Source organism: Ixodes scapularis, unplaced genomic scaffold (genome assembly GCF_016920785.2).
Source record: "Ixodes scapularis isolate PalLabHiFi unplaced genomic scaffold, ASM1692078v2 PGA_scaffold2__306_contigs__length_199485367, whole genome shotgun sequence".
Classification (NCBI taxonomy): Eukaryota; Metazoa; Arthropoda; class Arachnida; order Ixodida; family Ixodidae; genus Ixodes; species Ixodes scapularis.
The window spans coordinates 111,863,249-111,878,344 of NW_024609857.1; the positions used below are offsets into that span (position 1 = coordinate 111,863,249).

At 45.6% G+C, this 15,096-nt stretch overlaps 2 protein-coding genes across 2 annotated transcripts; one reads left to right on the forward strand and one right to left on the reverse strand.

The window, feature by feature from the left end:
• Nucleotides 1-4,949: 4,949 nt before the first annotated feature.
• On the reverse strand, nt 4,950-9,085 carry LOC121836570. Its single transcript, XM_042291503.1, has 3 exons — nt 7,952-9,085; nt 6,691-6,808; nt 4,950-6,243 (listed from the first exon to the last, which is right to left on the reverse strand). Exons 1-3 carry the CDS (start codon nt 9,083-9,085, stop codon nt 4,964-4,966), a joined length of 2,532 nt encoding a protein of 843 aa, XP_042147437.1. The 3' UTR covers nt 4,950-4,963.
• Nucleotides 9,086-9,293: 208 nt separating this feature from the next.
• Nucleotides 9,294-14,636, forward strand: LOC121836571 (translation initiation factor IF-2-like). The gene is made up of 12 exons (XM_042291504.1): nt 9,294-9,685; nt 10,605-10,720; nt 10,961-11,095; nt 11,169-11,367; nt 11,707-11,748; nt 11,948-11,998; nt 12,100-12,174; nt 12,276-12,383; nt 12,454-12,594; nt 13,331-13,365; nt 13,963-14,182; nt 14,500-14,636. The coding sequence occupies exons 1-12, from the start codon at nt 9,487-9,489 to the stop codon at nt 14,634-14,636; spliced, it is 1,458 nt and encodes a 485-aa protein (XP_042147438.1). The 5' UTR covers nt 9,294-9,486.
• Nucleotides 14,637-15,096: the final 460 nt, after the last annotated feature.

The window sequence follows — 15,096 nt, forward strand, 5'->3', positions numbered from 1 at the left end:
CACGTTGTTTCTTGGCGAGTGCCGAGGCAATTTCGGCCGAAAACCAGCTTCAATATTGGCCGGATGTACGATTTTCCGCCTCGTCCCGACCTCTGGCAGGTATGGGTGCACCGATGCAAATAAACGATTTATGTCTAATAGTACTGGCACCACTGATTTCTTAGGAGGCTAGATCGCGGATAGAGGCCTGTATTGCAGGGGTCGAGCGGCACCACCGGCAGTCGTCGCTTGACACGATCTTATCCAGGCTATAAGAGAAACGGGAAAACTCAATTTTATTTGGTTGTTCTCTACTATGAAACTTCTATCGGTGTTTCCGCAAATAACAGTTAATATAATCGGCAAGAATATTAAACGCGTTAGAATACCAATCTTGTTTAACTAAATGTTGTGCGGTTGAAAGTCGAGAGCGACTTTCTTGGGCGTTAACTGTGATGTGTTTAATCAGACAAGGGCTACCGAGGGTTATTGAGGAGTCATACGTGATTTTGGAGTCATCAAAGCTCAGCAAACGATAAGTTAGAAGGCCTTTACTGAGGACATTCGCATCGTTCTAACCGCTTGGACATAGTGCTTCATGGTGACAGCTTTTTCTTTGAACTGCTGAGAGGGCTTCCGTGACAAACTGAAACTCGGAGCGTGCCGTTCAGTCGCTGAACGTGCCATTTATTTAACAACCGAAGCAAGCGACGTCGGTAAAGTCAATGGTGCTCCGGCCGATTTTCGTTTTAATCGATGTTCAAACGCTTGACGAATGTCGATTTGATCTCCAAACACCCGATATAATCATCGCAGCACGTCATAAAATGCTCGCGCTCGAGCACCGCGTACAAGCTTCCAATTTTTGCGAGTTTCTCCCTTAAGGCTCGTTCACACTCTTGCAACTGAGTACGACCGAGAGAGACAAGACCGGTTTTTAATCCCCTTACAACTTTATTAATGAACAAGTCTTCACCAAGAAAGTCGTAAACGTAGAAAAATGTTTGAACATCAGTAGAGGCTTTAATACACGACGTTTCGGGAAGAGACTTCCCTTCTTCAAGTGTGCAGAAAATACAGTTGCAAGGCGCTTTTAGAGAGACCAAAGGAGAGGAGGGACATTGGAAAAAGCGAAAGAAAAAAGTCATATACTTCTTAGAACCGGGCGCGCTGCTGCGGAGCTGGTCCTAAGACGTCGTAAAAGGATTAAAAACTGGTCTTGTCTCTCTCGGTCGTACTCGGTTGCAAGAGTGTGAACGAGCCTTTAAGGTCCGTTCACACTCTTGCGACCTCTTAAAGGGCAACTCCGGTCCATACTTTCGATTTTGGGATTATGGCTGTTTTTAGTGCAGTTAGCGCCCCTGAATTGCAAGGTGTAAATTTTTTCTCGTTATTGTGCGTAGTTTTAAAGATATCGACGTCTCAAAGTTTTGTTTGGGGCGCGGCCGACAAAACCGAAACTAGCCGCTCGAGGTTCCGGCAACACTGGAAATCAGCCGTTTTGTGGACGTGACGCCAAGATCGTTCTCGCTCAGCGGGTACGCAGTCTAAGCGGCACTTACCTCTGTTGCGCTAGCCGTCTAAAGATAGAAGGTAAGCTGATTTTGTTTTAATTCTGTATACGTGGTAGTTATCCAGCATATGTAGCAAGAGTTAGTGCGTATACCCAAAAGCTAGCGACTGGAAAACCCGTCAACTCGTTCGGTGGCGTACTCGGCGGCCGCCGCCGCGCGTGCGCTATGCCGTGCCGTATTCGTTGCTTGTATACCCAAAAGCTAGCGACTGGAAAACGAGTGAACTCGTTCGGTGCCGTACTCGGCAGCTGTCGGCGTGCGTGCGGTCTCCCGCACTCGTCGCTAGGCCTAAATTGTCATCGGGGCTCCGTGGATGGAGCGGCGTTGCTCTACATACAGTGCTGGCGCTTTCGCGCGGCGGGTCAGTCCCAGACACGAAGCTTTGAGGCTCTCCGGCGCGTTCCGCGGCAACCGAACAGACGTGTGTCAAGCTGTAGACGTCTGTTTTTTCGTTATTTTTTCCTCAGGCGCGTAAAAGCCGAATTTGTAAGCTACGACACTAATTCACCACTTAAGTTCGTCCAGGTAGTGAATCTTTGTACAAATAAAAAAAAACTTCCCGCACTAAAAAAAAAAAAAAAAGTTCTTTGGGCAGTCATTTTCTTCTCAAAGCTAGCAAAAGTTTTTGTGGGTGATAAAGGAAAACAGAGAACGTTAGCAAGGTGAGAACACTTTCTTTCCCTTCCGCATTCCCACCCCCACCCACAACATTTTTTTTTTATTAGAATCCATAGGATTTTAAGTTTTCCTTCGTAACTTTTGACTAAGGCAAGTGTTTTTTTTTTTGTTTTTTTTGCATTTTTAAATAATATATTTACCTCCAGCCGAACTCGGGCAAATTAGAGAGTTGTAACTTACGAATCCGAACTTTAGCGATTTCTTTAAATTCCCTTGTGGTATTCACAAGCGCAATGTTAATTAATACTGCTGCGTAACGGGTTCGAACGATTGGGAGGCGAATGTTTATATCGCATGAACTGCGTAGTAAACAAGCAGTGACGCAAAGCAGAACATTGTTTTCGTTTTCATTACAAACTTCAGTGTTTGGAGCTAGTTAGTGGTTGTACTCTACATGCCCACCATTCCCAATTCAACAGACATTCAATGGAGCGTGAATGCTTAATCTTCAACACTGCACTTGACAATGACTGTTTTATTTATTGATCAGGATACTTTTATTATGTTTACCTTTTCTGTACATGTACGATGGGCGAAGAGCGACGGCACGGCATCCTTTTTAAGCCTCGACCCCTTCGCTGACAAGCCACAAGCAACCAACACCTGTAGGTTTCGTTCGTAACTTTCCAGCGAAAAATGATCGGAGCAGAGCCTCGATCTGGGGGTCGACGTCCAAGGCTTTCCAAAGCCCACTCGTCGAACAGCGTTCACCCACACCTTCTCCAATTTCCGAGCCGTTGGAAACTTGTGAAGAAGCACCTCCGGGTTGCGCAGCGGCTTGTTTGAGCAGCCCACAGGAACAGCTGGGCAGTCTTGGGCGCACCGAGTTGCTCGCTAAAACGAGTCTAGGAGTGCTCACAAGCAAATAAACAAAAGGCTATACCGAAGCTACATGGGCTACAGGTAAAAGCAACGGCTAAACACGCAATTACAAGCCGAAGTAGCGCTAGTAGCGGCACAAAGAAGCGCGCGCGACGGCTGCGCCGTGCGCCCGTCTGGAACGAAGGAAAAAAAGAAAACGATGTTGACATCACGGCCCAATGTTGCTTTAGCGATCGGCAACCCGCTGGCTGCCCGCTAAGGAGCAGCGGCTCGCGGCGGGTCGCGTTTTTATTATCGGCATTAGTTGAGAACGCGGCGTCCCACGGACGTGAAATTTTGGCTGGGGTCGTATTTTGTGTCACTAAAGCGATACCAGTAATTTAATTCATTTTGAGTTTTGGCCGGAGTTGCCCTTTAAACCAGAGAACACACTGGCGCCATCTATTGGGAAGCAGTGTAAACTCGGCGTTTCGGCATATTTCTTTTTATTTCTCGCGCATTATCCTTTCTTTCTTGGCTCGAAAAACTTTTGTCAATGTTATAAACGAGCCTTTCTGTGGGTATTACGCACATTTGACCTCGGAAATCCCGCAAAACCTTCGCTCTTGTGAAATGCAGTTCCAGGGTCACCGCATAGATGGCGCCACAATGCCAGTGTGTTCCCTCATTCTAAAGAAATTTAAGAAGTTTTAAGAGATCTCGTCTCTCTCAGTCGTACTCGGTCGCAAGAGTGTGAACGGGCCTTTAGACTTGCGTGTATTGATTGCCTCATGGTGTAATAGGCCAATACATCAAGGACGAAAACGAAGGGAAAACTAGACAGGACGCGGCGTATTGCCTGCCCAGGAGAAAATATCCAGTTGGTATCTAGCTGGTCCTAGTTGGTTCCAGCTGGTCCTAGTTGGTTTCAGCTGGTCCCAGTTGGTTTCAGCTGGTCCCAGTTGGTTTCAGCTGGTCCCAGCTGGAACTTAGCTGGGACCAACTAGCCCTTAGCTGGGACCAGCTAACCCTTAGCTGGGACCAGCTAGCCCTTAGCTGGGACCAGCTAGCCCTTAGTTGGGGCCAGCTGGGACCAGCTAGCCCTTAATTGGAACCAGCTGGGACCAACAAGCACTTAGCTGGGACCAGCAAGCACCTAGCTGGGACCAGCAAGCACTAAGCTGTCCAGCTGGTTCTTAGCTGGCACATAGTTGGGTTCAGCTGGAGCTGCTGATATAGGTGTTTTTGCTGAGATTGGCCAACATATGCTTAAAGCACTCTCAATATTACCATTAGCTTGCCCGACCTGGCGGCCGCTCTGAGAGAAAATGTGGATGAGAACTGAAAAATCCAGCGGTGCGCGACGCATTCTCAGGAGACGGTACACGCGCTGCCTACCTTTCTAAATTTGACTGATTTAGTGGTTTTCAACGATCCCCATGAAGTTTCTAGTTGAAACATAAATGTTTATTTTTACTAATTAAAAAGTTAGTTAACATACATTTGTAAAATTAGGTGCTTAATTGCACAGTCTTGATACTATATGTGATTGAAAAGTCGGACAAGCTAATGGCAATATTGAGTGCTCTAAACGCAATATTGAATGCTCTAAAGTTCCTTTTTTTTAATATTTTGGCCGCTGTTGTAAAAACATGTGGCATATGAGCTGGAGATCAGGTGGGACAAGCCGGGGTACAGCTTAAACAAGCAAGTGTTTAGAATTTGTGCCACGTGAGCATGAGCTGGCAAATTTGATTGGGCCAGAGCTGGCAGCAGTTGAAGCAGTTAGCTAGCAAAGCTAAGAATTTGAGACAGACACCAACTGGCCTTTTTCTGGTACTTGATGACGAGAAGCAACTTCTATTTATTTGGCAAGTAGGATCGAGCTACAGAGACTGCTCTTTTGTGCCACACAGGAAGAGGGACCCAGCTTACTCACTTCTAAAAAGAGCCTTAAAGGCTAAAGACACAAAGTAGCTATTCGCCCCAGTGTGCATGTATACACAGGGCACAACACCAGGCGCTATTTCAACAAGTAGATTACTGGCAGCATGTCCAGGAGGCACCTGGCGCGCTTTCACTATGTGAGTGCATTTTTGAACAGGTGTTGTTACAAATCTAGGTGACACGGCAAAAATCTTGGCCTGTCCATTTGTGTCCTGAAAAGACAGCAAGTGCTTAATTTTTATGTACACTTTGGATGGTAAGATTGCAGCTGTGCAGTCAGTTTTGTTCGGTCTTCCATACTGCTCACTATGGAACACAAACTGGGACACCGCAACCCTATCATGCTCCATCACTTGACCGCTTATAATATGTCCAATCTGGCTCTGGGCCAACTCCAAAAGTGGTAGTGGCACTTGCCGTGGCTTGCCAAGTGGTGCGACAGTCCCTCGATTTGAGACGCTGCCTCCACTTAAAAATGACTGTGTCTCAGGACAAGCTAAGGCTTTTAGGCCAGGAAACAAACTTCTCATCATAAGGCGCTCCACAATTTGCAATGGCACACCCTTGGCCGATGTAACAAGCTCCTTCACCTGGCCAATATTTGATTCAAAGGCAAAACAAGAATGTGCCCACAGTGGGCCTTGGTGCAGCACACTTTTGGACAGGTGTAGCATCTGGTGGATGTTGAATGTCATCTGCTTCTCATCATAAAGCACCTGGACATCAACAACAAACTTCACGAGACAATTGATGCTCTCTGTGACATCACCCTTGGTGACATTGTCTTGCAGCAAAAGATAAATACCTTTTACTAGTAAGGCAAAGTGACACAAAAACTTTGAATGCAGTATGCCATCCAAGCATGGTAAAGAAAAGCACAGCAGCCACTGCTGCCATTCGGTCGCTTTCCAGTACTTCCGTACGGAAAGCGACCGTTGCAGTCTGTGGAAGCATGATGGTGGTTTCATACTAAGCAGCCTCTGATCAAGTGCATCAAAAAGTGCTGGACAGCCAATGTAGAAATCCTCTCCCACGCTGGTCAGCCACAGCTCTGTGAGCTGCCGCGTTGTGCCGAGCAAAACACAATGCATATAATCTGGTGTAAATCCCCAGATTACGTCAAATCTGGGGAGATTCATGAGGGGTGTTGGACCCTTTACGCCTTTGATGGGCTTGTCGCTGGCAGCCGCTCTCTTCATCAGTGCCAGGGTCCGGTCCGTGTCCCTGTCCTCCACCACTTCATCAACAGTGTACTTGACAGTTCCTGTTTGGAAAACAAAAGGTATTAAATGTTAAGCAAGTAAGCCACATGAATCAAATTTTCTTTTACAGATAATTTACAACCAGGCAAAATGAATGCCGCAAAGGAGGACTGGTATTTGGTAATAGGCAAATCAAACCTAAAATGTGAAACCAGTGTTATAGCAGTAATTGTAGTGTTCCGGGCTCTTGAATGTAGTAGGGTTTTTGGCATGCTTGTTTATTAATTAGGTGCACATTAATGCAAACAGACCACAGAAACCACTGCATACAGCACCATGCTGCCGCCTCTTGTGCAATAACTGACAACATTTATGTCTGGCAGAATAGCTTCAAGCTCATTTAGTGAGCACTTAGACAGCACAAATAGTATACATAGCTCAAAAATGGCAATAAAGAACCACTTTGATTTCTTTTCTTGCCAAATGCTTTGTTAGAAGAAGTTCCCCACCATTGATGACAGTTCCAGGGTGCAGGCACCATCCACACCCGTAGTGCCCATTATACTGCAACATATTTTGCATAATTGCCCTGGCAGGGGCATCAGCGCAGCAGCTGAAGCAATGGATCTGCAGGAAAAGAATGCAGTTGCTTATAAAATGCACCACAGAGCCGCTATAATCTATATTATATTGTAGTGCTTGCCGGCGATCTACCATGTCGCCCCATGTCTGAGTGGCTTGCGGCACGGATCGCGCGATGCCAAAATACATTGCTTTCATTGTAGAGTGCTCGCTGTAGCTCGGAAACTTCAAGCTCTTTGAAAACTGGATTTTTCTTCGCTTCATTTACAGAACCACAGGTATTTAAATAAAATAAATAAAAACTATATTTCTATTAACAAAATGAGTAAAGATAATCGATAACATAAAGTCATGTTGCATTCATCGTACCACTGTGAGCTAAGAAATTAGCTCTCTTAAGGCCTGTTCACACATCTGCGCTACATTTGCTTACAACAAAACGTGACTGCAGGTTGCCATTGCGACCCTTGCAATGAGCCAATGAGGAGGCAAAAAGTTGCACAACATAGCGCATACAATGCAAATTTGTTAACTGGCCGCGTCCCTGTACTTTCCGGCCGTCTGCCATGCTGAAAGTGATACCCTTCTTTTCTTTCCTTCCCCTTGTGACCACTGCTGAGCATAACCAATATCAATTGGACCCAGCAACTGAGCCACGTGCCCCTGCGGTCACCGCCATACCACTCACGATTTAACATTTTATATTTAATCTATCTGCAGTGCCCCTGTTTTTACGTATGGGTACAGTTTTTCTCTGAGTATGTCTAATCTGCCATCTGCACGTTGCGACCGAACCTGGTTAAAGATCCCCCGCTCAAGAGACCAAAAAGTATGTGAATTCTTGCCGTGAGTAAAAGCCGGCCAACAAAGCTTGGTACAAAGTAACGTCGAAAGTTGAGTTGGTATTCGTTGATCCTAATATATAAACAGTGCGAAACACATGAACAGAGAAGAAATACGCTTGGTACAAAGGCCCTTATACACATAGCTTGCACTGACATACTTTGGTCCTTTCTGGTGGTAGAGCGCACCCTTTACTGTACTAATTGTAGAAACGGGGAAACGAGCATTGCGAGCAAGCAAAAACGAGCGAGCGCAGCTTCCAATGCATTAATGGCAGGCTTCTACCACCAGCAAGGACGACGGCTTTGATATCACATGCAAGCCCTGTATACTATATGCACATACCTTTGAACAAACAGTTCTTGTGCCTGCCTCCCAGGTAATTCCCTCACAAGATAAGTCTTCCATTTGATCAACGAAGGCCGTCAGCAGTAGTGGCATGTCGGGATGGGTCTGTCCATACCACAGCATGGTGACGAGGACATTCTTGTGCCGGAGGTGTGGCGGAAGTTCGTTGATCATCACTTGCACCGGCCATATCGAGTATTTGGAGGAATTGAAAAGCGGACTTCCGTCGGAATTGATGGTCAGCGTTAAATCGTGCAAATCCATCTTTTCCCGGACGGCTTTGTATGCGTCACCGTCGGAAATATCCGACATCCCATCACTGCCATTGTCGTGGTGAGCATCTATTTCTTGCAGGCGCTTAGTTAGAGCACTAGAAATTTCTTCTCTCGAAAGCAACTCTGTTATCTGTTTCCGGATCGGCATGCTCAAAAAAAAGTGGCCGTCAATCAACATCTGCCGACCATCACAGAGTTTGCCGCAGTTGGGGCAGGGGGCCTGAACTGCGTTGCGGTCAGCAAGGCGACCCGATGTGGAGGCGACTAGTCTTTTGCAGTCGTTGCAGTAAAAATGAAACTTGGCAGTCTCAACAGTGATACCGGCGTTCTTTTTAAACAAGTACTTGGTTGCCGGCACGTCGCATCTTTTCAGAACGTAGGACATCATCTTCTGTAGAGTTTCGACCGCCTTCCACGGGAGTCCGAACTCTATGATGAAGCCCACGGATAGCGCTAACAGGTCATTGGCGGTTAGCTCGGCCTCCTCTTGCGGTTCTTGCCGAGTTCCTGGAGAGCCGCCGGGTTGTGGTGTTGGCGGCGGTGGTGTGGCGCGGGTAGCACTAGGACTTGACGCAAGCGAGTCATCGCTTTCGGCGGGTGCAGAGTCGTCGTCGCTTTCGGCAGGCACAGAGTGGTCGTCGCTTTCGGCAGGCACAGAGTGGTCGTCGCTTTCAGCAGACGAGCCGCCATCTCTTTCGGCAGGCAATAAGTCGTCGCTCTCGGCAGGCGTGCACTCATCGGTCTCGTCAGGCGCTTGCAGGTCCGTTTCGCGCTCGTCAAAAGACCTTTTTTTCGTTGTGTATGGTAGGTCTGCTATGTCGGCTCCATATTCAAGATACCGCTTCCGCGGAGGCATTTTCACAGCATACACGTGCAAACTCAAACGCAGATCAAGCAGATCACCCACGACAGCTGCAGGCACAAGAAAAGCTGTAGAAAGCCGATGGTCAAGAAATCTGGACAAGACAAGCCAAGCCAAAGCGAACTCGCGAAATTATTCCTCTAAAGTAAATAGAAACACGCTTTTACAACAACATGGGTCTAAAGTATCAATGTGCCATAGTTTGAGTCAACTAATAGTTTGTTCCTATTTTAAAAAGTTAAAATATTATTTAATAATTGCTAGCATATAGTATTCTTTAGACGCGTTGCGGACGCGGCAACCATGGTCACCGCGCTGTGGTATTCGCACGTCCGCTAGTATTTTGACGGTTGCTTGCTTTTCTCTACTCGGACCACGTGCATTCGCTCTTCAAAATGTTTGCGCTAGTTCGATTTGTGGACGACCACAACAACAAGCGACTGCATATCGTTTCTACAAGCAGCATCGATGGCTTCTCTCCGACTAGCACGGACGATTTCGACAAAAAGTCGACCTACATGGTGTTTCACGAAGACTCTGAAGGCAACGGAGAAAACACGGGGTTTTATAGTGCCCACGTCCTTCTGCTAGCCGGTACGTATACGTACCATTATTTATCACAGGTACACCTGTCAAAACGCAGTTTGACGCCGTCGAGTTCACCAAAAAATGCCAATGGTATCTAAATCTTGGACGATCCGACGGCACTCCTACAGAGCGTTCAAGTGCCGTCCGACGGTACTCCACTCGCACGTTCAAGTGCCGTCCGAAAGTCTCCTATAAAACGAGGTCGCAAAGCGAAATTTTTGAAGCTGTAGTGTAGCTTAGTGGTACAATGTATCCCTCACAAACAAGCGGCCCCGGGTTCAATCCCCGGTGCGGAGTTACTTTTTTTTTTTTTCTCGAACATTTTCTTTTGTCGACGCATTTGGCGATATTTACATTTGTTTTTGGCTGTGTCTAGAATACCGTCCGACGGCCACTGGCGCCTACAAGCGGCGTCCGAAAGAAAGTCGGACGGCGCGTGTATCATGAATAATTGCGAAAGCTGCGACTAGCTGATCAAAAACGGTTGAGGGAATGTGTGTATGTGATCTGCGCACAGTACAGATAGGTTGCACTGACGTAATTTGGTCCTCCTCTTTAGGGGCAAAACTTTCCTTGAGCGTAGCCTTTATTTGTACTTATTCTACAAACAGGAAGCAAACATTACGAGCGAGCTGAAAGGAGTGAGTGCAGCTTCCCCTGCACTCACGGCAGGTTTCTGCCGTCAGCAAGGAGGACGCGGATATAATATATATCATGCAAGCCATGTATAGGTGCCTAGTGTCCTAATGCTATGAACAAAAAATTAATTTTTTAACTAATAGCATCACTATCGGCTTCAAACCTCACTGCATCCGTTAGTGAATTCAGATTGCATAGTCAGCCTGTGCTTTTTGGAAAAAGAGACATGCTTCGGTTAATCATGACCTATAAGGAAATCATTTTTGAATCGCTGCTTGACCCACAGAAACCGAGGAAGAGCTCACGAAAAAAAAGGAGTCGAAGAGGATCGCTTTTCCTAAAGCAAGATTAGAGGAAAGCTCCGACGATGATGTTCCAAGTAAAAAAATGCAACAGAAGAAGGTAAGCATGCAACTTTGATGTATTTGTATACAGCACTTAACTGTGAACTCTGGTATTCTCCTTTGAACTCAGTGCTAATTAATGCAGAATTTAAGTATTCCAAGAAGCAGCATGGGCTGACTCTCACTAATCAATTTTTACAAACTCGTGTTAACCTTTTGAAAATAAGTGCCATAAAGGTGATTAAGAATTTATGCACATACCTGCCTCCAACATTGTTGTTCCTTTCTTATGTGCCAGGTGTCACAGAGGCAAAAACAGCTGCGAACAACCTCGAAGAATGCTGTGTATAGCGAAATATTGGAAAAGCATTTACATCACGCCCACAAAAGCACCAAGGCAGGGCCTTCTGACCGAATTCATCGGGCACAGTCAGTAAGTAATAGCTCAGCACCTCTTCTGTCTTTAACGATGCGGGAAGGCTGACGTTAAACGTTTTACTTTTCAGGTCCCAAAAAGGTTGCGGCAGGAGTCAGTCAGTTCATCAGATGAAGACGATTCTTTATGCTCAGCGACAGAGCTGCGCCAAGCACAAGCAGAGACTCGTGCCTGGAGAACAAAAGCAAGACAGCTTGAAGAGGACAAGAAATTTTTGAAAGAGCAGGTTTCCTCACTGCAGCGCTGCTTAGAAAGTAAAATATTTCAAGGTAAGAACATCCTAGAGGTGCAGCTATGCTCCAAGTGTTGAAATGAAAAATTACTCTGCCAACTCCCAGAATTGTCTCTACGTTCAGGAATATTTACTACTGTCTTACCTTTCTTCAGCTAGCAGCTGTTGAATGTGTGTTTTTGATTATACTGCATATATGCTTTTATGCAGATTTCTGCTAAAAGTCTAGCACTAGGACAGTGCATTTCACAAATTCTGCCAGTAACTACTAGCACATGTCTGTGTCAAAAAATTGTGCTTCATGGGTTTGTTTATGACGACATGCTAAGGTGGATCATTTTAATTATAAGCGCTACATTTAAGTATTATTTTTCAGCTGAAAAAAGCAGCGAGTGCGAATATTTCAGGCGAAATGAAGGTAAGTGATTCTGCAAACACCACAGTTTGTGAGTCCTGCATAAATAAAACAGTATAAATGGCAGGCTTGGTTCATGGCATACACCTTTCAAATGTGAGCTCATCTTGTAAATGGTGCAACTAAATGTATAAAATATGGTGAGGCAAATAAATGAAGCTGCAGCTGATTTAGTTTCATTCAATGTTATCAAATGTTGCAGTTGAGGATCTTGCAGATGCTCAGCATGATCTGGTGGAGCAGCACAGTGAAGGTAAGTCTTAACTGTCATATCGGAGTTCTTGTGAAAGCTGCATCGATGTAAATATATGATGCATATGTATTGAACATTTGTTGAATTTTCAATTTTAATAGCTGTGGCTGCGAGCACTGACACGGCAGCAGATGCCATTATGCGGGGAGCAGCCCATCAAGGTGAATCACTGCCTTGTAAGCACTTTTATGCTTCTTGAATGTCTGAAGCTGCTTTTGTTTATAGCAGGTACTCTTATAGTAGTTGGAAGTGCATGTGTACCCTTTAATTTTCACAGGCACGACATATCCTGCCACAAGGTGTGACGCTGGTGTCCTCCAGAAGAGTGCACTACCTGCAGCTTGTCTCAGCACTGCAGCAGCTACCAAGAACAGTTCTGCACAGCGTAAGTGCATCAACTGCTGAAATGAATCCTTTGCAGCAACCAACTTATACTGACACTGTTCTGTCACAAGGTCCCCCCCCTGGAGCTTGCCAAGTGAGCACAGGACCTGCGGGTCCTGCCAGACCTGCGGGTCCTGCCAGACCTGCGGGTCCTGCCAGACCTGCGGGTCCTGCCGGACCTGAAGCAGTTGCTGCAAAGAGCCCTGCCCCCGGTAAGTGCATAAATTACCAAGAGCACCTTAGCAAAGCATTCCGTGTTTGAAGTGACCTTAATTGACACTACAGATCAACATAACTTGTATGCCACTACATAAAAACTACATATGTGTCTATGAAACTGCTATTTTATGAAGGCACCGGCAGAGATGTTGGAAGTATCTGGTTGATGTGGGATAAAAAACCACCCTTGCGTATAGAAATGGTCTGAAAAGCCGCGTTATCTCTCATCTTCGCTCCGGTTCACTTCCTCAAGATGGCGAAGCGAAGAGAGGGAATAAGAATCGCAGCGATAAAAAGCCTCGTCAGCCTCGTTCAACCGTGCCCATCTTATAAAAAAAATATAGCTCATCTGTTTGAGATATCGCTGTGTGAGTGATGTTATGGTGTTTGTTGTGTCCCACCTATCGCTCCTGGCTCGTTTTCTGAAGACGCAAATTTCAGTCCAGCATCCCTTAAGTATATCAAATGCTGTCCGGCATACAATTGATTTTGTACAACCGGCTTCAGTTTTCGCGAGCAATTGTATGGACTTTATAGCAAATAGATAGAACTTGTCTATTTGCTACATATATGTTAGTGTCCCGCTATTAAAAGTATTCGGAAATCAGCTCTGCATTCTGGTGTCCCTCTTGTCTGTCCTAGTATCGCATCGTAGTTCACTTTAACACGTTTTGCCTGCTCACCAAAAGATGTGCCTTATTTTTAGTATGGATGATTTTTCTTTTTCAGTTCCTCCGGCATTCACACACCTTCCTGATGGAACTGTAAGAGCTTGCCCTTATTTTTAACTGTAATTGCTACATGTGCAAACATAGTGAGCAGTAAGGTCTTAAACCTGCTCCTTTGTTGTGATGACATACACATCTTTGATGTGCACATTGCTGGCTGTGGGGATAAGCCCTGTTTATCTCCTAAATGCCAAGCGTAATAAGAGTATAGACACTGTTCTTGTACCTCTGCTAAAATGGGTGCAAAACATACAAGAAGTGAATGTATATTTTTATATCTATTTTTGTTCTCTGCATAATGCAATGCTGCTAATTTTATTGTTTCCTTAAATATTGGATGCCAAAATTGTTTATTCGATTGGCAAGTATATATTTAGTGAAATCACAGAATCAAATTTAAAATGAAGATAAAAGAACTTTATCTGTTTCCTGACAGTGACACTTGGGTAGTCCCTACATGCAAATGAAGGGAATGAAAGAACATGTATGCGTTCCCAAATTAGTATAGCCCTTTAATTGATGGCCAGAAATATGGAGAAAGCGTGCTCCTTTTCCTCTTTTATTGTAGCAATGTTTAACTACTGTACGTAATAATATAAATGTTGTGCTCACAATATATTTTATACTTTCTAGTTTCACCTGACCAAGGGGATAGTCATTTCCAGTGGCCAGGCTGCAAAAATATTTCGGGGGAAAAAGCCAACAATTGTTGGTAAAGAAACAGCTCAAGCGATTTGGACGAACGCCGTACTTGCTACGAGGAGCGTAACTGGAACAACATGTCCCCAGAAGCGAGCAGCCGGAGAGCCAGCAAAGCCTCCTCTAACACCTGAGAAGATCGACGTTGTTCAGGGTGAGCTGGTTTAGGCCAATCCTCTGTGGGGAAATTGAAATCTCAATTTGGGTATATATTGTGTGTCTGTTTCATCTCGTTGTTCAATATTGTAGCCAAACGCCAAAGGCACTGATTATTTAAGGCGGTGGCATTGACTGTCGCATTTCCTGCTTTTGGCAGAACAAATTTTGTGCACATAAAAGCACACCTCGTCCTCGGTTGGATTGACTCATTTACGAGTCGTGGCATTTTACTTTTTGCCTATGAGGCTGCCCAGAGTAGGGTTAGTCCTCAAAACATATATATACTGCTAACAATTACACATTTCTTTCTAGCTGCAATTTCCTTCTGGGGAGACCAGAACAAACAGTCTGCAGCAGCAGCTGCAGTAGTCTGCGACATAGGGAACTTGCTAAGAGAGAAGTGCCAAGACGCAAGGCGTTCCGAAGAGAGGTTGAAGAAAAAGCTGTAGCGCCACAAGGCTATAAACCTTGAAATAAAATTACATTTCCATGCATTGTGTCCATACCATGCAGCTGTCACTGACGGTGGCGGATGAGCTGCCAACAATGGCTAAAACCAACTGAACTGGCTTCTGGCCACATTTCCAGCTGCGACCAACTGCAGTTGGTCCTGGCTGGGACCAGCAGCAGTTGGTCCCAGCTGGGAATACCTGCAGTTGGTCCCAGCTGGTCCCAGCTGGGACCAGCAGAGCTGGTTTTTGTCAAAATTACCAGCTGGGCCCAGCTGCATTTCCAACTGGGTTGGGAATTTCACCATAAACCAGCTCAGCTGGGAAGCAGCTGGGAATATAGCTGGTCCCAACTGCCATATTTACTCCTGGGTGTCGTCAAGCAATGGCCGCCGGTGAGGCCAGTGACGGGCTACCGATTAGCGATCCAGAATTGCACTGTGAGAGTTCTAATGCATTA